At 40.4% G+C, this 25799-nt stretch overlaps 1 protein-coding gene across 1 annotated transcript in view; it reads left to right on the top strand.

Annotated features, from left to right (window-relative positions):
* Nucleotides 1–19381, top strand: part of CC2D2A (coiled-coil and C2 domain containing 2A) — a 139214-nt gene extending 119833 nt beyond the window's left edge. Inside the window, exons 29-34 of the mRNA XM_032593081.1 lie at nt 940–1116; nt 7402–7605; nt 15253–15342; nt 17182–17295; nt 18741–18875; nt 19226–19381. Of these exons, the coding sequence (XP_032448972.1) occupies nt 940–1116; nt 7402–7605; nt 15253–15342; nt 17182–17295; nt 18741–18875; nt 19226–19381 (876 nt within the window). The remainder of the gene's footprint in view (nt 1–939; nt 1117–7401; nt 7606–15252; nt 15343–17181; nt 17296–18740; nt 18876–19225) is intronic.
* The last annotated feature ends 6418 nt before the right edge of the window (nt 19382–25799 follow it).

Genomic DNA, 25799 nt, shown 5'->3' with positions numbered 1-25799 from the left:
CTTTCTCTATTTCTTCTGAGACATAAATGCCGCTAAAGACTGAAATGAAAACCGGATTCTCCGTGAGTCGGTGAATTTCAAGTTCCAGCCCTGAATAGTTGTATAGCCCTAGACAGTCTTTAATAAACTCATTGTTGGGCTGGCTAGGCCAAAATGAAAAGTCCTGTCTTTTGGAACCTCCACAGAAGCCAGGTCAATTTGCGTGAGTGGCTTGTAATGCATTAAGCCCACATGTATCGAGCACCTGCTGGGTACACAAAGCGCTGCTCTACGTTGGGAAAGGGTGATAGAATCGTGGGTGAACTATAATCCTATTCATGGAGAGAAATCTGGTATCTGGAACAAAGTGATAGATGTGCATACAACTATAAGGTCTGCAGAATGTGCCATGGTAATAGCAGAAGAAACAAACTCGATGTGAGGCTGCTAGTGATTACAAAATAATTCACAAAGGAGATAACATCTGGCCTGAGCCTAGAAAATAGAATTAATACTCTGAAAGGGGGGATGAAAAGCTGGGGCATTCCAGAAAAAGGGAATGGCTTCTGGCCAACGCTTACTGAGCACTGAGCATACGCCAGGCATTTTTCTTAGTATTTTACATCTGCTCATTCCGTACACGTAACCACCCTACAAATGGGTACTATTATTGTCTCTATAAATGCACAAGCTGGGACACTTGGAGTGTAATCCAGGATTGGAACCCAGGTGACATACTGTCACATCAACCTGAGTAGCTGGTATGTGCTCTGCTGAACTGGGAAGAGGCAGGGATGTAGAGAGAGCTCAGGGCGACATGCCCAGAAGGATGGGGTGAGCCTCGAATGCCAGTCTGAGCAGTCTTTGTTGGATTCATCGGACAGCGAGGAGTTGACACTTGCCTTTGAACTTGGGTTGGAAAACCACCAGGGTGTTTACCAAGTCATATGTTGTTCACAGATTGATGGGACATTTAAAATAGACATTCCCCCCGTTCTCCTGGGCTACAGTAAGGAACGGAGCATGATTATCGAGCGGGGTTTTGACTCCGTGCGAAGCCTGAGTGAAGGCTCCTACATCACCCTGTTCATCACCATGGAGCCTCAGCTGGTTCCCGGGGAGTCGGTTCGAGAAAAGGTAACCCTGCTTCCACTTTAAAATCGCGCGTCTGATGTTCACGAGACACGAGGAATGCTTGCTATGCTTTTATAAACGCAGAAGCCATGGCCCAAGCAGAGGTCTCCTTGCCAAAGTTTCCATTCACTACCCTTTCGGTCTGGACAAAATGAGGGGAGACTGTGGATTCGTGTTTCCATTGAGCTGATCATTAGATTGATCAACAACTTAAAATTTCAGGCAACTGTAACACATGCTCCAGGTGTAGAAGAATTTTCTTAAAGGAAGAAAAAAAGCAGACTACTCTTTTATCTTGACATTTATTGGCAAGCGTGCCGAAATACATTTCCACGTCTGACCTCACATCCCTGGTTGTCCTGTGTGTTGAATCAATTTATAGCATCGTAAGGCTAGGCGACCTTCAGGGGTCACCTCATTTCAGTGCCTTCAGATACGGTAGAGCACAAAGACTCTAATTCTGGATGGCTCTAGAACAAAGAGTTTCCAGAACTTCCATTTGTTAGCAACTATTTACCAACCCTCATAGCTGGGAGACACTTTCTTAATATAACTTGCTTCTGCAGCACTGATGTGCACTGTCCTCATTGGTTTGGGGAGAAAGTTACTGATCGTGACCTCTTAATACCATAATACAATAACCACCACCACCACCATCATGTACTGAGTTTTTACTCTGACCTCGGCCCCGTGTCGGATAGTTGACGCACATTCTCTCCTAATACTCACAACTGTAGTGTATGGTGGGGTCTCGGATTGAGACATGAGGAAAGTGAGGCTCAACCCTCCAAATTCACCCAGGCAGGAAATGCATTTATCAATTAAATGTCTGTCTGACTCAAAATCGTATATATTCAACAAATATTTACTGCTGATGTGACAAGCATTTTCAGGTACTGGGAATACAGCAGCCTAGAAAAGCAGATAAAAAATTCCACAGAGCTCACGTTCATGTGTAAGCCCAGCATGTTCCCTCCTAAACTAACCTGCATGGATTCTCATGATGATTCTTTTGTTTATCCGTTGTAATCAACGCTCAGATGGAGAATGGGGAAATGAGCACATTCCTCTGTTTCTTTTTCAGCACTACAGTCTGATTCACAGAGACACATACCATTACTATTCCCCTTTGCAAGGATTATTGGAAAAATAAATCTACAGAAATTCAAATTAATCTTACATGCTAGCCTCTGTCACTAAAGCTGTGACAAATATGGTCTCTAGAAAACATGCCAGATAAGAATGCAAGCTGGTACAGCCACTCTGGAAAACAGTGTGGAGGTTCCTCAAAAAACTAAAAGTAGAACTACCCTACCACCCAGCAATTGCACTACTGGGTATTTACCCATGGGGTACAGGTGTGCTGTTTTGAAGGGACACATGCACCCCCATGTTTATAGCAGCACTATCAATAATAGCCAAAGTATGGAAAGAGCCCAAATGTCCATCGATGGATGAATGGATAAAGATGTGGTATATATGTACAATGGAGTATTACTCAGCAATCAAAAAGGATGAAATCTTGCCATTTGCAACTACATGGATGGAACCGGAGGGTATTTTGCTAAGCGAAATTAGTCAGAGAAAGACAAATATCATATGACTTCACTCATACGAGGACTTTAACAGACAAAACAGATGAACATAAGGGAAGGGAAATAAAAATAATATAAAAACAGGGAGGGGGACAATGCATAAGAGACTGATAAATATGGAGAACAAACAGAGGGTTACTGGAGGGGTTGTGGGAAGGGGGATGGGCTAAATGGGTAAGGGGCACTAAGGAATCTACTCCTGAAATCATTGTTGCACTAGATGCTAACTAATTTGGATATGAATTTTTTAATTAAATTTAAAAAAAAGAAAGAAAACATGCCAGAATATATGCATTTCAAAATATTTCTAGGAAGTGAAACGTATATTCTGGATGGTTTTCTTTATGTGTAAACTCAAGATAAAAGCCAACAAGCATGTTTACACAGAAAAATGCTCCCAGACAAAAGATGATTTTGCTATTTCCATGTATTCTTAACAGAGGAAAAAGCACCCCATCTGGAGGTGAGCTTCCAAAACCCGGGAAAGCAGTCTGTCTGCTTTCAGCTGAGGTTCTCAGCTGTGGTTTCAGCTGAGGGGCTGAAAACCAGAGGCTTCTTAGCACCCGACGCCCTTTCGGGGCACTAACCCCCCTATCACGGTTCTGAGCTCCCAGACAGGACGCCCTCCCTGAGTCCTGCAACCTTCCCGCCTCCGGCCAGGTAACGAGGCTGTCTGCTGCTGCCTTCAGTGGCATTTCACTGCCCCTCTGTGGCTGTGCGGAGCATTTCTCTTATGCCTCTGAAATGAGGGCTTAAGAATCCCCGTTGGAGGACAGGTTCTTTGCTGCTATTTGATAAGGAAGGCATGTGGACTGATGCCCCCTGATGTCCTAAACACACAGTGGCGGAAAACACTACTCAGTGATTTCCCCTGCAGATTATTCAGAAAAGAGAAGCTCTCGCCTGAAGATAATAGAGGCCAGAACCTTGCATTGTTTTTCCACTTGCCAGCAACTTCCAGGGATTAGGAGACTGGAGTCTCCCCTCCGTCATCCCATAGGGAACCGTTCCATAGGACTTCTTAGAGGGATTTACTCATGGAATTTTCTTAAGATGCGGTAGCAACTCCTCAAACTCCTACTGTAACTACTTTACATTGTCTTGATAAAAGTTAAGTTTTTAAAAGTAGATTTTTTTCTGTTAATAAAGTCTTCCTCTCATTTCTTTCTCCTTTCTTGCCTCTGATAGATGAGTGACGTACTTAAAAAGGTATACCAAGCATTTTGTTTTACATTTGTTGGTCAGTAGTTCTAAGGCTTCTAATTAGCTGCTTTTTGTCTGCTGCCACTTTGTGGAAGCTGCTGGATGCTAGTGTATGTGTGGTCCCTTGGCAACGAACCACAGATGTCTGAAGTTCCGTGAAGAACGTCCAGCCTTGTCTTTCGGCCCGTTTCGTTTGGTCAGAAAGATTCTTATTTAGCCTGGAATGTAGGAAAAGTCATGGGTGTGAAGGTCACCTCCATGCTGGGCACTATCTCCAGTTTCCAAGCCTGTGAAATCCATGAGATGCTTCTTGCCGAGACGGCTGCAGCCCTGACGGTGATTTGTCACGGGTGGAGCTGTCTCAGTGTGGCTATTCAAGAGGATAACCACGCTTAAGTTTCAGTAAACACTGACACGAACCTACAGGTCAAAAAAATAGAGCCAGTCAAGAAACTTCCAGGTTTCATTTTGAATCAAATACTGAATTTGTCAGTTAGTCCTTGATTTGTTTCGTAAGAAACCAACCCAAATTCTTTTGGCACTGAGCTTTCCCTTGGTACTTCTTAGATCACTAATAAAATGGCATACTCCTCCTTAAATCATTGTTTCGCTCCATTAAATGGCATCCTGGTGGCCGAAGCAAGTATCAATGACCATTAAGAGATACTTATTTAAATGCTTACCTCGTGTATGCTCTGTGCAGAGAGGAACACAAAATGATTCAAACACGGGCCCTGCTCTCACAAAGCACTAGTTACATAGTCAAAACACACAACAGCACGTCCAGCTCCAAGTGGTAGAAAAAGGTTTCGGGGCGCCTGGATGTCTCTGTCGGTTAAGCGTCCAACTTTGGCTCAGGTCATGATCTCGAGGTCCGTGGGTTCGAGCCCCACGTCTGACAGCTGCCTGTGCTGACAGCTCAGAGCCTGGAGCCTGCTTTGGATTCTGTGTCTCCCTCTCTCTCTGCCCCTCCCCCGCTCACACTGTCTGTCTCTCTCAAAAACAAACATTAAAAAAAATTTTTTCAAAGAAAAGGGAAAGGTTTTGACACAGTTTTTTATTTTTTTTTTAATTTTTTTTTCAACGTTTATTTATTTTTGGGACAGAGAGAGACAGAGCATGAACGGGGGAGGGGCAGAGAGAGAGGGAGACACAGAATCGGAAACAGGCTCCAGGCTCCGAGCCATCAGCCCAGAGCCTGACGCGGGGCTCGAACTCCCGGACCGCGAGATCGTGACCTGGCTGAAGTCGGACGCTTAACCGACTGCGCCACCCAGGCGCCCCGACACAGTTTTTTAAACTGGGAAGGCCAATAATCAGTACTGATTCTAGGTTTCTGTTGCTCTTTGTGGGCAATGCTTATTTGGCCTCTTAAGTATTCCTCTAGCACCTGTGTATTTAGAATCTCTGGGCAAGTATCTTAAGTACCGGATTGCTTATTAATGCATTCCTCTAGACTAGAAGTTGCTTGAGGGTACTGGTTCATATTCATTTATCCACAGTGCCTGGAACCTTTTAGATTCTCAGCAAATATTTTCCAAATAGTTGGGTGAGTAAGTAAATGAATGAGTTTAAAGCAAACCGAGTTGAATTCCACTGGGTGCTTTGTTTCATACCACCCTTGTTTCGTAATTTTTCATCTTTGTAAAGTTACAATGATTTCTGGCATGACAATTCCGTCCTAGGAGTCTGTGACACGCCCATGCCAAAGTCTCAGAAGCTGGCCTTTTTCATTTGTTTATATATCCATAACCATACATTGGGCAGCTCCCACTATGCTCAGTGGTAGGTGGTACCAGATCAATCTGAGTCAGATGTTCGAATTCGGATGTCGGGGACACCCCGTGAGAGTATATAGGAGGCATCTGGAAACGTCTCCATCCTACATCCTACCTAACCCCCACAACCACTACCCCAATTTTTCGGGATACAGAAATCAAATTAGAAATTGGAGCCACAGTCTAGCTCCAGTGTAACAGAAATCAAGAATAATTAGGATAGCCTAGATTCTATCTCAAGTCAGAAAAAAGTCACGGGTTGTCTTCCCATTCATTCACTCGACAATATTTGTTACACGCCTCCTATAGGTATTATGTGCCAGGTAGTATCCTTGGTACTGGAGATAAAAAAAAATAAGATCGAGGGGCACCTGGGTGGCTTAGTCAGTTAAGCGTCCGACTTCAGCTCAGGTCACAATCTCGCAGTTTGTGGGTTCGAGCTGCAGGTTGGGCTCTGTGCAGACATCTCAGAACCTGGAGCCTGCTTCGGATTGTGTGTCTCCCTCTCTCTCTGCCCTCCCATGCTCATGCTCTGCCTCTCTCTGTCTCTCATTAATAAACGTTAAAAAATTAAAAAAAAAATAAGATAGAAACAAAACCTTTGACTTTAAGAATCTTATTCTATGGGGGAGACAGAGTAAACATATCAGTGGTTTTGAATGCTAATAATAATAATAATAAAGCAGAGTATGAGAAGGATAGCTGGGTGCATTTCCATTCTCAAAACAAACAGATTTTCAAGCACTGCCTAGAATCTAAATCCTACTTAAAAATTAACTTTCCTAATAAAATTTTATTTGAGTTTGTCCTGAAACACTGCAGAATATAAGCAACCATGCATATGTTTTTATACTACGCAACAGAAATCTTGTAAAAACATTTAAATATTTGCTTTTGGCAAGCTATTTTTTAGTAATCGCTTTAGGGGAAAAATTACAACATGTGTCTAAGGCAACTAGAATTTGTTCTGTTTCGTCTGCTTTAAGTTACTACTAAAAGTCTGGGAATTGGGGCACCCGGCTGCCTCAGCCTAAGGAGTATGCAACTCCAGACTTCAGGGTTGTGAGTCTGAGCCCCACGTTGGGTGCAGAGATTACTTAAAAATAAAATCTTTAAAAGTCTGGGAATTGGTAGCTCATCTTGGATCAGAGAACCACTTAAGATAAATATGATACACTTGATGCTAGTTCTCCTTCTTTTTTTCCCTGAGACCCATTACTATTCTGTATTACGTTCATTATGGATTTAACATTTTTTAACACATCAGTATATATCTGTCGATTTGTTGTGCATTTAACATGACTTGCTCGAGCTTTGCATTTGAGATGTTAGATTACTGAGCCCCTCTCCCCTCTAAAACCAATGTCAAAATACATATAAAGCTACTGCTTATTCTCATCAATCAGAATTAGTACATCAGTTTACATTTTATAGGCTGTTCTAGTTTTCGTAGGGCTGCTTGCCTGTTGACTACTTTCTTTCAGTCCTGTTCAATATATTTTAAGTATTTAATGAATCCATCTAATTTTTAGGTTATAAATATAATTAAATAAAGCCCTAGGGACACCAGGACATGACGATATTGTAAGGGGGTCACGTAATCGTAGTTCCTGAAGCATACATGTAGTTCCTGTTAACCGTAAGATCTCAACAAATCCTACTGTTGTCTCCGGTAATCATATGTAAACTCCATGGAGTCTTTGTTTGTGAAGTTTGATTCTCAGGAAGATGAGAAATTGCTACAAGCAACGGAGAAGTTTCAAGCTGAATGTGCCTTAAAGTTTCCACATCGTCAATGCCTCACGACAGTGACTGACATAAGTGGAAAAACCGTCTTTATCACTCGTTACCTCAAGCCATTAAACCCTCCACAGGAGCTCTTGGAGGCCTGCCCCAACAACCCACAAGCAACGGCAGTGAGTATTCCATGGCCAATTAGGGCTGCTGCTAAAAATATGTTAAATTTTCAATATATTGCCCTATAACGACCATATTTTATAATACTTAAGATAGTCACTCTATCGAGATCATCAGTGGTGAAAGAAATGATTAACATTTTTTTTATTGCTATGAAGCTCACTTTCTGTAGAAAAGTGTGAAGGTACCAGAGAGGGTAATAATCCTTAGTTCATTCTTTCAGTGAACAATTATGGGTGCCTCCTGTGTCCCGGGCACTATACTGAGCACTGAAAATTAACCTTTGGAAGATGCTTTACACTTTTGCAACGTCTTCATTACGTGTCCTCCATCACTTTGTTGGGATTTGAACCTAGGCCTCTGACTTCTGAACTCATGCACTTTCTACTATAGCAAAATAACTATTCAGTGTTAATATTATAGACATCATTGAATTCAAATTAAGCAAACGTTATCTCCAAGATTTGAGGATGTACAGCATGTAAGCCGGGACCACAGAGCACATCCAAGCTGGGCCACTAAGTACACACGCGCATCTCTGCCTGTTAAACATTGTTTTTTTTTTTTTTTTCCAAATTTTTATTTAAATTCTAGTTAGTTAATATATAGTGCAATATTGGTTTCAGGAGTAGAATTTAGTGATTCATCACTTACATACAACACCCAGGGCTCATCCCAACCAGTGCCCCCCTTAGTGCCCATCACCCATCTAGCCCATCTTCCATGCACCTCCCCTCCAGCAACCCTCAGTTTGTTCTCTGTAGTTAAGAGTCTCTTATGGTGTATTTCCCTCTGTTTTTATGTTGTTTTTCCTTCTCTTCCCCTATGTTCATCTGTTTTGTTTCTTAAATGCCACATATGAATGAAATCACATGGTATTTATCTCTGACTTCTTTCGCTTAGCATAATACACTCTAGCTCCAGCCACAGCATTGCAAGTGGCAAGATTTCATTCTGTTTGATGGCTGAGTAATATTCCATTGTGTATATTTCCCACACCTTCTTTATCCATTCATCGGTCGATAGACATTTGGGCTCTTTCCACAGTCTGCCTATTGTTGATAGTGCTATTGAAATCAGGATGCGTGTACCCCTTCGATTCTGTACTTTTGTGTATCCTTTGGGTAAATACTAATAGTGCAACTGCTGGGTTGTAGGGTAGTTCTATTTTTAACTTTTTAAGAAACCAACTATATGGTTTTCCAGAGTGACTGCACCAATTTGCATTCCCACCGACAGTGTGAGAAGGTTCCCCTTTCTCCACATCCTCACCAACATCTGTTGTTTCCTGAGTTGTTAATTTTAGCCATTCTGACAGGTGTGGGGTGGTATTTGTATTTCCCTGATGATGAGTGATGTTGAGCATCTTTTCGTGTGCCTGTTAGCCGTCTGTATGTCTTCTTTGGAAAAATGTCTATTCATGCCTTCTGCCTATTTCTTAATTGGATTATTTTCAACAGGCATTTTAACAGAATGATTATTCACCATTCTTAAGTGAATACTGTAACCCAGAACTATCTTTAGAGAGTACATAGTATAGGGAGTAGTTGCTGCTAATAAGTCATTAACATGATAATTTAGCAACAGGTGATGGTGTATCTTTTTGCAGATATAGATATATCAAAAAAAAAAAACAAAACAAAACACCTGTGTTCCACATTTCCTTTACTTTTTTTATTAATCAATTTGGATTAAAAACCATAATAGGGACTTCCTTCTATTCCTTCTAGTAAAAGGGAAAAAAATTTCTCCCAGGAGAGAACATAGAGGAGTGATGAAGAAAATATTTAAACCATTTTTAAAATCACGGCTGACATAGAAATAAGGTGAGGGGGAAAGTCAGAGCCAGGAAACAACAAAGCAGATTCCACATGGGTGAGAGCCTGGAATAGCGTTTGCTCTGAGGTTGTCAGATAATTCCTAATGCCTGGACCTGGGCTTTAGCAAGCCACAGGGCGACTGGGGAAGGAGGTAGTGCCAGGTATGGTGCCGGGGCAGGGAGGAGGGTCAAACTAGACACTCGGGTGCAGAGCTGGGACTCTTGACACAGGTAATGTCAATGATGAGTAAGCCAGGAAATACCCTGCTTTGCAGGAGGAATCCTGCCTGTTTCAGCCTTGACTCTGGATGGAAGAGAAACAAGTATCCCCAAGGAATTCCCAATAACCAAGTTGTATTTTTTCACACCAGCAACTAAAATTCACACTACCTGTATGACCAAACAAAACTTCAGCTGAAAATATCATTGAAAGCATTTCCCTGTTGGTAATGCCCCTAAATCCCTGTCAGAAGGAAACACAAATCTTTCTAGAAGAATGCTCTTTAAACTCAGCCGTAAAGAGAAAAAAAAAAGTTCCAAAGTTCCAAACAACACAAACATATAAAAGATCATTGAAGAAGAAATAAGTCACCATGAAGAGGGTAAGAGTTAGCAAACACAACAAACCACAGAATTGGGCCACAAAGACTGCAGATATTAGAATTATTAGACTCGGCCTATAAAATAGATATGTTTAATAAGTTTAAGAAATCTAAGCAATTGAGGGGCACCTGGGTGGCTCAGTCAGTTGGACGTCCAACTTGAGCTCAGGTCATGATCTTGTGGTTCATAGGTTCGAGCTCTGTGTTGGGCTCTGTGCTGACAGCTTGGAGCCTGGAGCCTGCTTCGGATTCTGTGTGTGTCTCTCTCTATCTCTGCCCCTCCCCCTCTCATGCTCTGTCTCTCTCAAAAATAAATAGTAATCATTAAAAAAAATGTTTAATAAATCTAGGGAATTGAAAATGAAACAAAAGAAAAATAGGCAGATTGCAAAAATATTGCATAGTACTTACAGAAATATAAAATAATTAAAAATAGAAAGTGAACAAACAGCTTAAGCAGAACATTAAGTACAGTTAAATACAGACTTAACTTACATACAGGTAAGTACAGAGAGTTAGTGAGCTGGAATTTACATGCAAAGAAATTACTTGGAATATAGCACAGAGATAGCCAAAAAACAGAAGATGAAAAGGAAAGGTTAAGAGACATGGAGGACAGAGGGAGGAACACCAAATCACACATGAAAGGAGAAAAGCAATGTTCAAAGAGAGCTGAGAGGGGCGCCTGGGTGGCTCAGTTGGTTAAGCATCCGACTTCAGCTCAGGTCACGATCTCGCGGTCCGTGAGTTCGAGCCCTGCGTCGGGCTCTGGGCTGATGGCTCAGAGCCTGGAGCCTGCTTCCGATTCTGTGTCTCCCTCTCTCTCTGCCCCTCCCCCGTTCATGCTCTGTCTCTCTCTGTCTCAAAAATAAATAAACGTTAAAAAAAAATAATAAAATTAAAAAAAAAAAAGAGAGCTGAGAATGTGTTAAGATCTGACGAAAGACAATGATCCTCTGATGCAGGAAGCCCAATATACCCTACACAGGATAAAATGAAATTAAAATCCAGGCATATTGCAGGGAACTACAAAGATGATCTTAAAGCAGCTGGAGAGAAAACAGATTTTCTACAAAAGAACAATGATCCGACCAATCAACTTCTCAGCTGCACAAATGAAGTCAGAGAAGGAATAATATCTTCAAAAGGCTGAAAGAAAATAGCCATCGAACTAGTAATTTATATCCAGTGAAACTGTCTTTCACACAAACATTGGGAGAATTTACAACCAAAAGAGTCTCACTTAAGGAATTTCTAAAAAATAGCCTTCAAAGAGAAGGAAGGCTCTCAGAAAATCCTAGGTGCGACACTAAACAGTAGATAAAGAAAATGGGAAACTTGTGAGTAAATGGAGACAGGCATTGTCTTCATATCAGTAATAACAGAAGTGAGGGTGAAAAGTAGTGACAAAACAAAAATCCTGGAAAAAACTGCGTATATGTCAGGACAGGATTGATGAGGATATTTTAATGCACTTGTATTTCCCAAGAGGAGAGTCAAGGTATTTATTAACTTTTAGAGTTTAAGTTAAATATTCACATTGAAATTCCTAGATTAATCACTTAAAAGAATAAAAGAAAGTATGTATAACTTGCAAAATTAACAGGAGATAAAATAATGAAATGGGGGTGAAGAAAGTGGGGAGGGAGAAAAAAAAGAAACAAAAAAAAAGTATGAGAAATAAAAAGCACAGAATAAGGTGGTTAAAATGGCCGAAATGTTTACCAGTAATCACAATCAGAGCAAAGAGATTAAACTTTCTGATTAACAGACAAACAAAGACTGTCCGGGTGCCTGGGTGGCTCAGTCAGTTCAGGTCTGACTTTGGCTCAGGTCATGATCTCATGGTTCGTGGGTCTGAGCCCCACATCGGGCCCACCGCTGTCCGCTCAGAGCCTGGAGCCTTCTTCCGATTCTGTGTGTCCCCCTCTCTCTGTCCCTCCCCTGCTTACAGTATGTCTCTCTGTCTCTCAAAAGTAAATAAAACCTTTAAAAAGATTTAAGAAAAAAAAAAAAAAGACAAAGACTTGTCAAACTAGATGTTTAAAACCATTTATAGTGGAACTTGACAAACTGATTCTAATATTTATATGGCAGTGCAAAGGGTCAAAGTAGCTTAGACATCTGGAGGAGTAAGAAGGTGTCGGTGGGAAGATTTGCCACACCATATACCCAGACTACTTACAAGACCATAGTAATTAAAGTAAAATGGTATTGACACACAGATAACAGAAAAATGGAAAAGAATAAAAAGTCCACTCAAATATGACGCACTCAAACCTGACACATGACAAAGCTGGCATTGGAAATTACTAAGGAAAAGACTGACTATTACATAAATTTCACTGGGATCATTGATTTTTACATATGGGGAAAATAAAAATAGACTCCTACTTCACAGCATTCAAGGGCAGATAGATTGAGTACTTAAATATGGAAGCAGGTTTTTTTTAAGTTGATTTGTTTACTTTGAGAGAAGGCAGGGGAGGAGCAGACAGAGAGGGAGAGAGAATCCCAAGTAGGCTCCCCACTGTCAGCCTAGAGTCCGATGTGGGGCTCAGTCTCATGAACTGTGAGATCATGACCTGAGCCTAGACCAAGAGTTGGAGGCTTAACCAACTGAGGCACCCAGGTGTCCCTAAATATGAAGGCATTTTTTATCTGTATGACTTGAGGTAGAATTTCTTAAATAAGATAGAAAAAGGCGGGGCGCCTGGGTGGCGCAGTCGGTTAAGCGTCCGACTTCAGCCAGGTCATGATCTCGCGGTCCGTGAGTTTGAGCCCCGCGTCGGGCTCTGGGCTGATGGCTCAGAGCCTGGAGCCTGTTTCCGATTCTGTGTCTCCCTCTCTCTCTGCCCCTCCCCCGTTCATGCTCTGTCTCTCTCTGTCCCAAAAATAAATAAACGTTGAAAAAAAAAATTAAAAAAAAAATAATAAAAAAAAAAAAAAAAAAGGCACAAGCTATAAAGAAAAAGAAAAATACATTTGGCCATATTGAAAGTGCGAACTTAGGGGTACAAGGGTGGCTCAGTGGGTTGGGAGTCTGACTCTTGGTTTCGGCTCAGGTCATGATCTCACAGTTCTTAAAACTGAGTCCCTCCACCGGCTCTGAGCTGACAACAAGCAGCCTGCTTGGGATTCTCTCTCTCCCTCTCTCTCTGCCCCTCTCCTGCTTGCTCTCTCTCTCTCTCTCTCTCTCTCTCAAAACTGAGTAAATAAACTTAAAAAAAAAAAGGTGAGAACTTGGGTTTATCAAAAGACACCACAAAGGAAAAGCCACAAATAAGGTGTTTACAACATATATAATAGCCAAAGGAATACCAACTAGAATATATTCTTAAAAACACCTGCAAATCAGTAACAAAACGTGCAGAATACTGAAATAGAAACTCACGGTGGGACTTGTCCTGCCAGCCAGGGGCCGTGTCCCCTAGTTATAGCCAGCTGGGCTGGTGATGAGATGGAGGGTAGGAATGTCTTTCATTCTTTGAGTTCACAGAAGACACAAGAGGCTTCAGACCGGGCCTGAAGGATTGGGCCAAACCTCGCGTCTACCACCAGAGCCCTCTTCCAAGCAGACACGTCCAAGGCCCGGCTACCTCCCAGCCCGTTCAATGGACTGCTGTCACAGTGCACATGGGGGCCGTGCCGGCCACCGCCGCCAGCAGAGCGAGCCCTTCCCCCAAAGACCGGTGCCCGGTGCGGGGCCCGCGGCCCGCGGCCCGCAGCACCGCCGCACCCCTCCCCCACCCGTGCGTACCGGGAGCGAAGACAGAGACCTGGAGGTTCGTAGGTTTTCCAAAGGAAAAGAGAGCGGCGTTCCTAACCAGGCAAATCCTCACCAAGCAGGTAGCTTGCTGGGTTTGGAACAGGCTGAGAAGAAAAGTAGTGGGACAGCCCTTTGGAGAAAGCCATTCTCCCAGGGCCATTCTCCCAGGGCCCCTGCATCTCTTGAGCTCGGCAGGGTTGCTCACCCTCTCTGGTCTCGTTCTTGGCAGGATTCCTTGTTAGAAGTTTTATTTATGTTTTGTGCACCTCAGCTGAGCACGTGAATGAAAGAGTGGCAATTGGAAAAGCTGCGCTTTCTTCATAGCCTGTGGGTCTCCTTACAACGAAACTAGGGGGTTGTGACCCGACCGGCCTACCAACCTACTACGGTGAGATTCATTTGGGAGAAACCAGCTGTAACTGTTTAAAAATCACTGTTTCACTCTGTTAATTCAACAAGGATAGGAATGGCTGTGCCAATACAAGTTTTCTCCTTTAAAACGAACAAAAAAGAGGGGCATCTGGGTGGCTCAGTCGGTTGAATGTCCGACTTCAGCTCAGGTCATGATCTGGAAGTTCCTGAGTTCGAGCCCGAGGCTGCCTCAGATTCTGTGTCTCACTCTCTCTCCGCCCCTCCCCCACTCGCACTCTGTCTCTCCCTCTCTCAAAAATAAAGATTAAAATTAAAAAAAAAAAAATTCAGAGAAGTGTAAACTTGAAAGGCCAAGTAAGCATATGAAAAAGATGTTCAACCTCCTTAGAAGTTGCATGAATAGGAGCTGTAACTACAATGATGCCCTGATCTTTGTTTCTAAATACGATTACCCTCTAAAAAGCTCCTTGGAGAAGTGGCTGCTTTTTGGACTGGGCTAGAGAAAATACAAGATGATTGTAGAAAGTCTTTCTAGGGGTGCCTGGGTGACTCAGTTGGTTGAGCCTCCAACTTCGGCTCTGTCATGATCTCACGGTCTGTGAGTTCAAGCCCTGCGTTGGGCTCTGTGCTGACAGCTCAGAGCCTGGAGCCTGTTTCGGATTCTGTGTCTCCCTCTTTCTTGCCCCTCCCCCGCTCATGCGCGCTCGCGCTCTCTCTCTCTCTCTCTCTCTGTCAAAAATAAATAAACATAAAAAAATTAAAAAAAAAAGTCTTCCTATACCATCAAGTAAGGAAGTGCAGGAAAAAAAAAGAGAACATTTCAAAGAGACCTAGGAGCCAGTGTCTTCATCTGTAAAAGGATATTAACAGTGACCTCCTTCCTAGGATGCTTGGAGAGGGTGAAATGAGTGTTAACACAACACCTAGCTTGGTAAGCACTTAGCCCTCACTTCATTCCGCACACATCAATTTTGTGATATATAGAACTCTTACAAGAAAATGAGGTCGAATATCTAGGTATCTATTTTATCAGAAATTAATTTTTTCAAACAGGAACTGTTTAATTATTTTTTTGCTTAAACAGGAACTGGTGGCCCGATATGTGTCATTGATTCCTTTCTTGCCTGACACTGTTTCATTTGCTGGCATCTGTGACCTGTGGAGCACATCTGACGTAAGTAGTTCTCCCTCACAGATTTACCAGTTTGAGCTGACTTCACTGAATATTGGCCAAAGGCTCGTATAATTTTAAATTGCAACATTCATTAGTCCTTACAAAAATCCATTTGGTCATCTGGTAGGATGAGCTAAATTCTGAAGTATTTTGTCTTTCTGGTTCAATTTGCCCAAGTTCAGAAATTAAGAAAAACTTTTGTTATTTGTACAAATAATAACAAAAAGTACTTCAGGTATCTTAATACTGATTTAGCCTCCCAGTATTACCTCAGCAATATCCCAGCTTTATTCATTAAAAGAAAAAAAATCAAAATGACACTCTGTATTACGTTTGGAAATTACATACTCCACAACTGATGGGCTTTTTATGGCAAGCCGTGTCATTACTGATTCAGTATGTGTTTCCTGGTCACACACCACATATCACACACTGTACTAAACTGTGGCTATGAGCAAAATAAACATGGCCTCTGCCCTCCTGGAACTTACAATCCATGTATGTTACGATACATCCGAATGGCTCCTGGGTAGTAGGACACGAACACATACCTTATCACAGGTATTCTGCTTCTGGATCTCATGTGGTGCTGTGTTTGCATAAAATTAAACTATGTTATACAACTCCCGTTAAGGATAGCTCTAAACCAAAGAAATTTAAGCACATCTTATTGTTTTTGTTGAAATTTAAGTACACTTTAAATTTTTGCTCCCTAGTCTATTTTGGCAACATAATGTTGACAATATTAGAGGTAACATTTCCGTAACCTCAAGACATCTAAAGAAAATATGCAAAGGAGAGGATAATTCGTGTGCCGTAGAGCCAGACTGGCTTTACCGCTTCCTAAGTATTACCTCACATGTGTTTCCATTTCCTCACCTATAAAACTGGAAGATGAGTACTTCCCTCAAGCGTTTATTCTAGGATGAAATGAGGTAATGCATGCAATATGCTTAAAATAATTTGGGGGCAGGGAAAGAAAGGGGAGATATGAGTAAGCAGAGCACAAATGATTTTTAGGGCAGTGAAAATTCTGTGATACTCTAATGATGGGTACATGTCATTACACATTTGTCAAAACCCATAGAATGTACCACACCAAGAGTGAACCCTACTGTAAGCTGTGGACTTTGGGTAATTAATTATGACATGTCACTGTAGGTTTCTCCATTATTAACACTCAGACCACTCTGTAGGTAGATGTTGATAGTGTGTGGAAACAGAGGTAGATGGAACATTTCTTCTTCCCGACTTTGCCGTGAACCTAAAACTGCTCTAAAAATAGTATTTAAAAACATATTCAACACACAGGGAGCTATTATCTATAAATTCACAATGAAGAGTAAAACTTTGAAATTTGTCTCCCCTACTCATAGTGTTGATTCTAGGAATCCATGGAATCGATGTCAGAGAAAATACCACGTCTGATAGAAGTGTTCTGTTTTTCTTTAATTTTTTTTTAGTGTGTATTTATTTTTGAGAGAGACAGAGCATGAGCAGGGGAGAGGCAGAGAGAGAGGGAGACACAGAACCCGAAGCACGCTCCAGGCTCGGAGCTGTCAGCACAGAGCCGGACGCGGGGCTCGAACTCACAAACCGCGAGATCACGACCTGAGCTGAAGTTGGACGCTCAAGCGACTGAGCCACCCAGTCGCCACTGTGTTTTTCTTTTTTAGTGATTTAAAACATAGTATCAAAATCTGGAAACAGATTTTTAAAATAGGTCTATTTACACTGTAAGGCACTAATTTTAACAGTGACTTTTGAAAAATCCTGTATGTCCAATCCAGAATGAAGCAGTCAATCTACACAGTGTAATTTTTCTTTTCTTCTTGTCAGCAATTTCTTGATCTCCTGGCAGGAGACGAAGAAGAGCATGCGGTCTTACTATGTAATTATTTTCTCTCCCTGGGTAAAAAGGCCTGGCTGGTGATGGGCAGTGCTATTCCTGAGGTAAGACCACACAGGCTGGCTCCTACAGAGGAGTGTAGTTGTCTAACATGGCTGTTACGTTCCAGAAAATGAACAGTACTAATTTGCATAGCGATCCTTCGAGTTGCAAGGCAAGTGGCCCAGAGATTCCATTACGGGCAGAGAGAACCAGTGATGAGACATGAAATCGTTTTTTCAGTGGCACTTGGACTCTGATCTGTGCTTCAGATCAGGGGCTTTTTTCCGGCCAATCTGAACCGCTGACCACTCAAAGGCCCCACCTGACTCTGTCCTTGTGGTATGAGCCCACACCTGCCCATGTTGCTAAGAATTCTGATTCCCTTAGTGATCTGGTGTTAGGTCACTAGTGGCAAGGTGACAGATCTCCCTTCTCATGCCCACTGCTTCCTCAGGCACCTGCTACTAAGCAGCAGGTACAGCAGAACAGAGCAGACAACCTCAGCAGCAAAGAAAAGAATGTTAGCAGCTATCTTTTGATATCATTATTGTTCATTTTATTAGACTGGAGACAGCAAGCGATTAGAATTTGTTTCCCCAGCCCACAGCAAACATCCCTCAATTTGGGGCGCGTTTGGGGTAGTTGGGGGTACGAGTTTAGAAAATTCACGTGAATTGAAGCAGTGTATCCAAAGAGTGTATCGAAAAGAGGCCACAGGGCTCTAGGACTCCTCGGGAATTAAGTAGCACGAGTTGCCACTAGGCAGGTAGGATCACATCCGAAAAACGGATGCATTCTCCACCGTCATCTTCCAGAGAGCCTGGTAAAAGGCAGAGAACACTAGGCTAGGAAGTCACAAGACCCGAGTTCCAGGCTCTGCCTATTCCTCATGAGCTGTGTGGCTCTAAGCGAGTCAGTTCACAACTCTGAGCTTTTAAGGAAACTAGGATAATTTTTACCCTGCCTTCCCCAGAAGGCTGTTGTGAGCAGCAAAGCAAATCCATACAGGAGCAGTAAATGAATAAATGTCGCTATGAGAATTAAAAAAAAAAAAAAAAAAAATCCAGTAAGACTCAAGTATTCCGAGTAAAAAGTTAAAGTACTTCTTCAGACTCAACCCCCAAACCCACCCACCCCCTAGGTGTGTTCACTGTTAACAGTTTGGTATGTTCATAACATCTTCTATGCATTTACATAATTATAAAAGTGTATCAAGTACTAGTTAATGTAGTACTCAGGCATAATCGTTCGCCTTCTCAATACTTAATCAGTTATCCCTGTTTGGTCTATTACAAGGCAGTAGCAGATACGTGCATTTTGCAAAAAGGAACGTTTGATTTTATTTCTTAAATCCAGTGCAACGTAGAACTTCAAACTAATTTCCACCATTAGCCATTAATTTTAGAAATTAGGGGTCCAACTAAAATAACGAATTGTGTGTGCAAACTAATCTTGACTTCAATTGCATAATTAGTTGGAAGTTGTTTTAATGACTATTTTCCTTCAGGGTCCAACTGCCTATGTTCTAACTCGGGAGCAAAGTCACTATTTAATATGGAATCCCTGCAGTGGACATTTTTATGGACAATTCGATACATTCTGTCCCTTAAAAAGTGTGGGCTGTTTAATAGGTCCCGATAATGTAAGTATTACCATTGGATGGCTTTTTAATTGACCTGATTTACTATTTTATGTATCAAAAAAATTTATATAATCATATACATATACCAGTTAAATGTAGTATCAAGCACAGTGGCAACAGTAATAACTTTTAGTTGAATTAGTCGCCTGATCAGCTGAGAAGAATGAGGGTAAGGAAAATATACAGAACTTAGATGCAGAGGACCTGAGTTTGTGTCCTGGCTCTGTCCTCAGTGTGTTTGGAGAGCTAAGTGAGGCAAATCCACCACCTGGGAAAACTGGGTCCCTCCCTTCCATCCTTCTTCCTTTTTCTTCCCCCGCCCCTTTCCTCCTTCCCTTCCCCTTTTAAAGACAGATTCCCAGGACCACCAGGTGATTCTGGTTACACCCAGTTTTGGAGGCACACTTAATTACGAAGGGTATTGTAGAAGACTGGTTAAAAACAGGAGTTATGAGGTCCGAGTACCGGAGTTTAAACTTCAGTGTCATCACTTACTAGCTGTGTGAGCTTGGGAAAGTTTCTTATGTCATACAGCCTCAGCTCCTTCACTGGAGGTAACAATGGTAGCAATTATGTTGTAGAGTGTTGTAAGCTGCAGACGAGATGATCAATGCAAAGCAGCTAACAAACAGGGACAACCCTTTACTAACTGCTGTCATTCTTTTTATCATCATTCTCTACCTTAGTGGTCTCTGAACTTTAGGCATCTGTCAGAAAAATCATTTGAGCATGCATCCCCCATTTGAGCATGCATCAGTACCCCAATGGTACTGAAGTACCATTAACATAGTGTTATATTAGCTTCCGGTGTACAATACGATGATTCAATAATTTTATAGATTACTCAGTACTCACCTTAAGAAATGTGCTCTTGATCGCTTTTATCTATTTCACCCATTCCCCCAACCCACCTCTCTCCAGCAACCACCAGTTAGTTCTCTGTGTTTAAGAGTCTGGGTTTTTTTGTTTTGTTTTGGTTTGGTTTGTTTGTCTTTTTGACTTACCTTAAATTCCACATACGCTTAAAGTCATATGTTATTTTTCTCTGTTTGACTTATCTCACTTAGCATTATACCCTCTAGGTCCATCCAGTTATCACAAATGACAAGATCTCATTCTTTTCTATGGCTCAGTAATATTCCATTGTATATATATGTACCATATCTTCTTTATCCATTCAGTCTATCAGTGGACACTTGGGTTCTTTCCTTATCTTGGCTATTGTAAATAGTGCTACAATAAATAAAAGAGGTGAATATATCTTTTCAAATTGTTTTCGTTTTCTTTGGGGAAATACCCAGTACCGGAATTACCGGATCATATGGTAATTCCTTTTCCCCCACATCCTTGTCAACACTTGTTCTTTCTTGTCTTTTTGATTTAGTCATTCTGACAGGGGTAAGGTGATATCCGTGTTTCGTTTTTTTTTTTTTTTTTTTAATGTTCAAATAGCGTTTCATGAAACACAAATGTGCTATATTTATAGAAGATATTTTTTTACTTTAGAAACATTTTTATTATTTCAAGTATTTAACTCGTTAGTTAACATACAGTGTGATATTAGTTTCTTGTGTACAATATAGTGATTCAACACTTCCATACATCACCTTGTGTTCATCACAAGTGCACTCCTTAATGCCTATCACCTATTTCACCCATCCCCCACCTACCTACCCTCTGGTAGTCATCAGTTTGTTCTCTACAATTAAGAATTTGTCTCTCGATTTGTCTCTTATTTTTTTCCCTTTGCTTGTTTTGTTTCTTAAACTCCACATATGAGTGAAACCATGTGGTATTTGTCTTTCTCTGACCATATATACTCTCTAGCTCCACTCATGTCATAGCAAATGGCAAGGTTTATGGCTGAGTAATATTCTATTGTACATATATACTTCTTTATTCATTCATCTATCGATGGACACTTGGGCTGCTTCCATATTTTGGCTATTGTAAATAATGCTATAATAAACTTAGGGGTACACATATCTTTTTGAATTAGTGTTTTCATATTCTTTGGGTTAATACCCTGTAGTGGAATTACTGGATATGGCAATTCTTTTTAATTTCTTGAGAAGTCTCCACACAGTCATACAGTGGTTGCACCACTTTGCCTTCCCACCAAGAGTGCACAAGGATTCCTCTTGCTCCACATCTTTGTCAACACTTGTTTCTTAGATTTTTGATCTGAGTCATTCTGACAGGTGTGAGGTGCTATCTCATCGTGGTTTTGATTTGCATTTCCCTGATGACTAGTGATACTGGAAGTCTTTCCAAATGTTTGTTGGCCATCTGTATGTCTTCTTTGGAAAAATGTTCATGTCTTCTGTCCATTTTTTAATTGGATTACTTGGGGTTTTGTTTTGTTTTCTGGTGTTGAGTCATGTAAGTTCTTTCTTTATGTATTTTGGATACTTAACCTTTATCGGATATGTCATTTGCAAATATCTTCTCTCATTCTATAGGTGGTCCTTTAGTTTTGTTGTTTCCTATGCTGCACAGGTTTTATTTTTTTTGTTTTGTTTTTTTGTTTTTGTTTTTTTATGTAGTCTCAGTATTTTATTTTTGCCTGTTTCCCTTCTCTTGGGAGACATATCTAGAAAAATGAGGCTACAGCCAATATCAGAGAAATTACTACTGGTTCTCTCTTCTAGGATTCTTGTGGTTTCAGGTCTTATTTAGACCTGTAACCTATTTTGAGGTTTTTTGTTTTTTTTTTTCTGTGTGTGTGGTGTAAGAAAGTGGGCCAGTTCATTCTTTTGCATGTCTTCCCAACACCATTTGTTTTTCCCCTTGCATATTCTTGCCTCCTTTTAGAAGATTGACTATATAAACATGGGTTTATTTCTGGGCTCTCTATTCTGTTCTATTGATCTATGTGTCCATTTTTGTGCCAATACCATACTGCTTTACTACAACTTTGTAGTATTTCTTGATATCTGGGATTGTGATACCTCCAGTTTTGTTCTTCTTTTTCAAGATTGCTTTGTCTATTCGGGGTCTTTTGTGGTCCCATACAAATTTGGGATTTGTTCTAGTTCTATGAAAAATGCTTTGGTATTTTGATAGGGATTGCATTAAATCTGTAGATTGCTTTGGCTAGTATGAACATTTTAACAATATTTGTTCTTCCCTCTATGACGAGGGAATATTTTTCCATTTGTTTGTGTCAATTTCTTTTGTCAATGTTTAATAGTTTTCAGAGTACAGGTCTTTCACCTCCTTAGTGAAGTTTATTCCTACATATTTTATTATTTTTAGCACAATTGTAAATAGGATTATTAATTTCTTTCTGCTATTTCATTATTAGTGTATAGAACTGTGACAGATTTCTTTATATTAATTTTCTATTCTGCAACTTTACTGAATTCATTTATCAGTTCTAGGAGTTTTTGGTAGAATCTTTAGGGTTTTCTTTATATAGTATTATGTCATCTGCAAATAGTGAAAGTTTTATTTCTTCCTTACCAATTTGGATGCCTTTTCTTTTTGTCTGATCGCTATGGCTAGGACTTCCAGTACTATGCTGAATAAAAGTGGTGAAAGTGAACATCTTTGCCTTATTCCTGATGTTAGAAGAAAAGCTCTCAGTTTTTTCACCATTGAGTATCATGTGGGTTGTGGGTTTTTCATATATGGCCTTTATTATGTTGAGGCATGTTCCCTCTAAATCTTTGTTGAGAGTTTTTATCATGAATGGATGTTGTACTTTGCCAAATGCTTTTTTTTTCATCTGTTGAAATGATCATATGGTTTTTATCCTTTTTCTTGTTAATGTGATGTATTATGTTGATTAATTTGTGAATATTGAGCCACCCTTGAATCCTTAGAATAAATCCCACCTGATCGTGGTGAATGACTTTTTAAATATATTTTTTATTTGGTTTGAGGATATTTTGTTGAGGATTTTTTGCATCTATGTTCATCAGAGATACTGGCCTGTAGTTTTCTCTTTTTGTGGTGTCTTTGTCTGATTTTTGGTATCAGGGTAATGCTGGCCTTGTAGAATGAATTTGGAAGCTTTCTTTCCTCTTCTATTTTTTGGAATAGTTTGAAAAGAGTAGGTATTAACTCTTCTTTAAATGTTTGGTAGAATTCACCTGTGAAGCCACCTGGTCCTAAATTTTTGTTAGTTTTTTGACTACTAATTCAATTTCATTGCTAGTAATTGGTACGTTCAAATTTTGTATTTCTCCCTGATTTTGTTACATGTTTCTAGAAATTTATCCATTTCTTCTCCATTTCTTCTAAGTTGTCCAGTTTGTTGGTATATAATTTTTCATAATATTCTCTTAAAATAATTTCTATGGTCAGTTGTTCTTTCTCTTCCTTCATTTCTGATTTTGAGTCTTTTTTTTTCCCCCCCTTGATGGGTCTGGCTAAAGGTTTATCAATTGTTTGTTTACCTTTTCAAAGAACCACCTCCTGGTTTCTTTTTTCTTTTTTTTTTTTTATCTTTTTCATTTATTTCTGCTCTGATCTTTATTATTTCCTTCCTTCTACTGGCTTTGGACTTTTTTGTTCTTCTCTTTCTAGCTTCTTTAGAACCTAGCATAAAAATAACATACCATGGGGAAGCATGCTCAAATGATTGTTTCTGGGGCGCCTGGGTGGCACAGTCGGTTAAGCGTCCGACTTCAGCCAGGTCACGATCTCGCGGTCCGTGAGTTCGAGCCCCGCGTCGGGCTCTGGGCTGATGGCTCAGAGCCTGGAGCCTGTTTCCGATTCTGTGTCTCCCTCTCTCTCTACCCCTCCCCCGTTCATGCTCTGTCTCTCTCTGTCCCAAAAATAAAAAAAAAAAAAAAAAAAAACATTTGAAAAAAAATTTTTTTTTAAAAATGATTGTTTCTGACAGATGCGTGAAGACTGAAAGGAAGGGATGGAAAAACATTTACCATACAAATGGAAATTAAAAGAAAGCTGGGGTAGTAGTATTTATATTGGACAAAATAGACTTTAAAGACTACAACAAGAGACAAAGAATGCTATATAATAATAAAGGGAATAGTCTAAGAAGAGGATATAACAGTTGTAAATATCTATGCAACCAAGATAGGAGCACCTTAACACATAAAGCAACTATTAACAGACATAAGGGGAAAAAAATTGACAGTAATACAATAATGGTAGGGGACTTTAACACCCCACTTATATCAATGGATAGATTATCCAGGCAGAAAATCAGCAAGGAAACAGTGGCTTTGAATGACACGTTAAACCAGGTGGACCTAACATATGTACAGAGCATTCCATCCAAAAACGACAGGATACACATTCTTTTTAGGTACACATGGAACTTTCTCCAGGATAGATGTGTTAGGCCACAAAACAAGTCTTAATGAATTCAAAAAGACTGAGATCATATGATGCATCTTTTCTGACCACAGTGGTTATGCAATTAGAAATCAATCACAAGAAAAAAAATCTGGAAAAAACACAAATACATAGAGGCTAAATAAAATGTTACTAAACAAAGAATGGTTGAACCATGACATCAAAGAAGAAATTAAAGGGGCACCTGGGTGGCTCAGTTGGTTAAGTGTCCGACTTCAGATCAGGTCGTGATCTCGCAGTTTGTGAGTTCAAGCCCCATGATGGGCTCTGAGCCCATCATGTCAGCTGTGCTGACAGCTCAGAGCCTGGAACCTGCTTCAGAATCTGACTCCCTCTCTCTTTGCCCCTCCCCCACTCATGCTCTGTCTCAAAAAATAAATACACACTAAAAATATTTTTTTAAAGGAAATTAAAAAATACATGGAGACATATGAAAATGACAAACAAAATCTTTGGGATGCAGTAAGAGCTATTCTAAGAGGCAAGTTTATAGCAATACAGGCCTACCTCAAGAAACAAGAAGCTCCATTACATTCACAGTACTATGTTTTTTACAAATTGAAGGTTTGTGGCAACTCTCTGCCAGGCAAGTCAGTCAGTGCCATTTTCCAACAACATTTGCTCGCTTTGTGTCTCTGTATCATGTTTTGGTAATTCTTGCAATATTTCAAACTTTTTCATTATTATTATATTTGTTATGATGATCTGTGATCGATGATTATAACTTGCTGAAAGCCCAGATGAGGGTTAGCATTTTTTAGCAATATTTTTAATTAAGATATATACATTGTTTCTTTAGGCATGATGCTATTGCACACTTAATAGACTACAGTATAGTGTAAACATAACATGCATATACACTGGGAAACGAAAATACTCATTTGACTTGCTTTATTGTGATATTTACTTTATCACAGTGGTCTGGAGCCAAACCCACAATATCTCAGAGGTGTGCTTGTACCATTGCGCCTCTTTCCTTTGCTTCCAAAATGATTCAATTACTAATTATATCCCCTGCTTCTACATTCTCAGTACATTCAGACTTTAACCCTTTTAAATAATCTAGCTCCTCTTCCCCTGACTCTGAGAAGCAACATTGTTTTGCTAATGGATAAATAAATCCAATGGTTTATTCCCATTCCTCATTCTCCTCTCCTTTTCTATGGCACATGACATGACTAATACCCTTTTCATGAAAAGAACACTTCCCCCTCCTTGGTTTACAGATAAAGGACTGTTTGGTTTTCATTTTCTCTGCAAGTTTCTTAGTTTTCTTTCACTAGCTCTTCTTATCCCTTAAAAGTAGATGTTCCTGAAGATTCTATATTTAGATTTCTTACAGTACCATACCTATCATTATTAATTGTAGCTCTATCTAGGTTACCCTGGCAGAGAAGTTATAATCTTGTCACTAGCCCCAAAATCTTTGGATCCTGAATTTTCAACTGACTTCCAGACTCCTAACTGCTTTATCAAAATCTCAAACTTGGCACACACACCCAAAACTCCAATCTTTTCCCCCTTGTCTCCAAAACCAGCTCCTCCTCCTGGCTTCCCGTTTCTATGGATGTCAATTACCCAGATTCACACTTC

Source organism: Lynx canadensis, chromosome B1, assembly GCF_007474595.2.
Source record: "Lynx canadensis isolate LIC74 chromosome B1, mLynCan4.pri.v2, whole genome shotgun sequence".
Lineage (NCBI taxonomy): Eukaryota > Metazoa > Chordata > Mammalia > Carnivora > Felidae > Lynx > Lynx canadensis.
The sequence above is the reverse complement of the archived record's forward strand: the minus strand, read 5'-3'. Positions and strand labels throughout refer to the sequence as shown.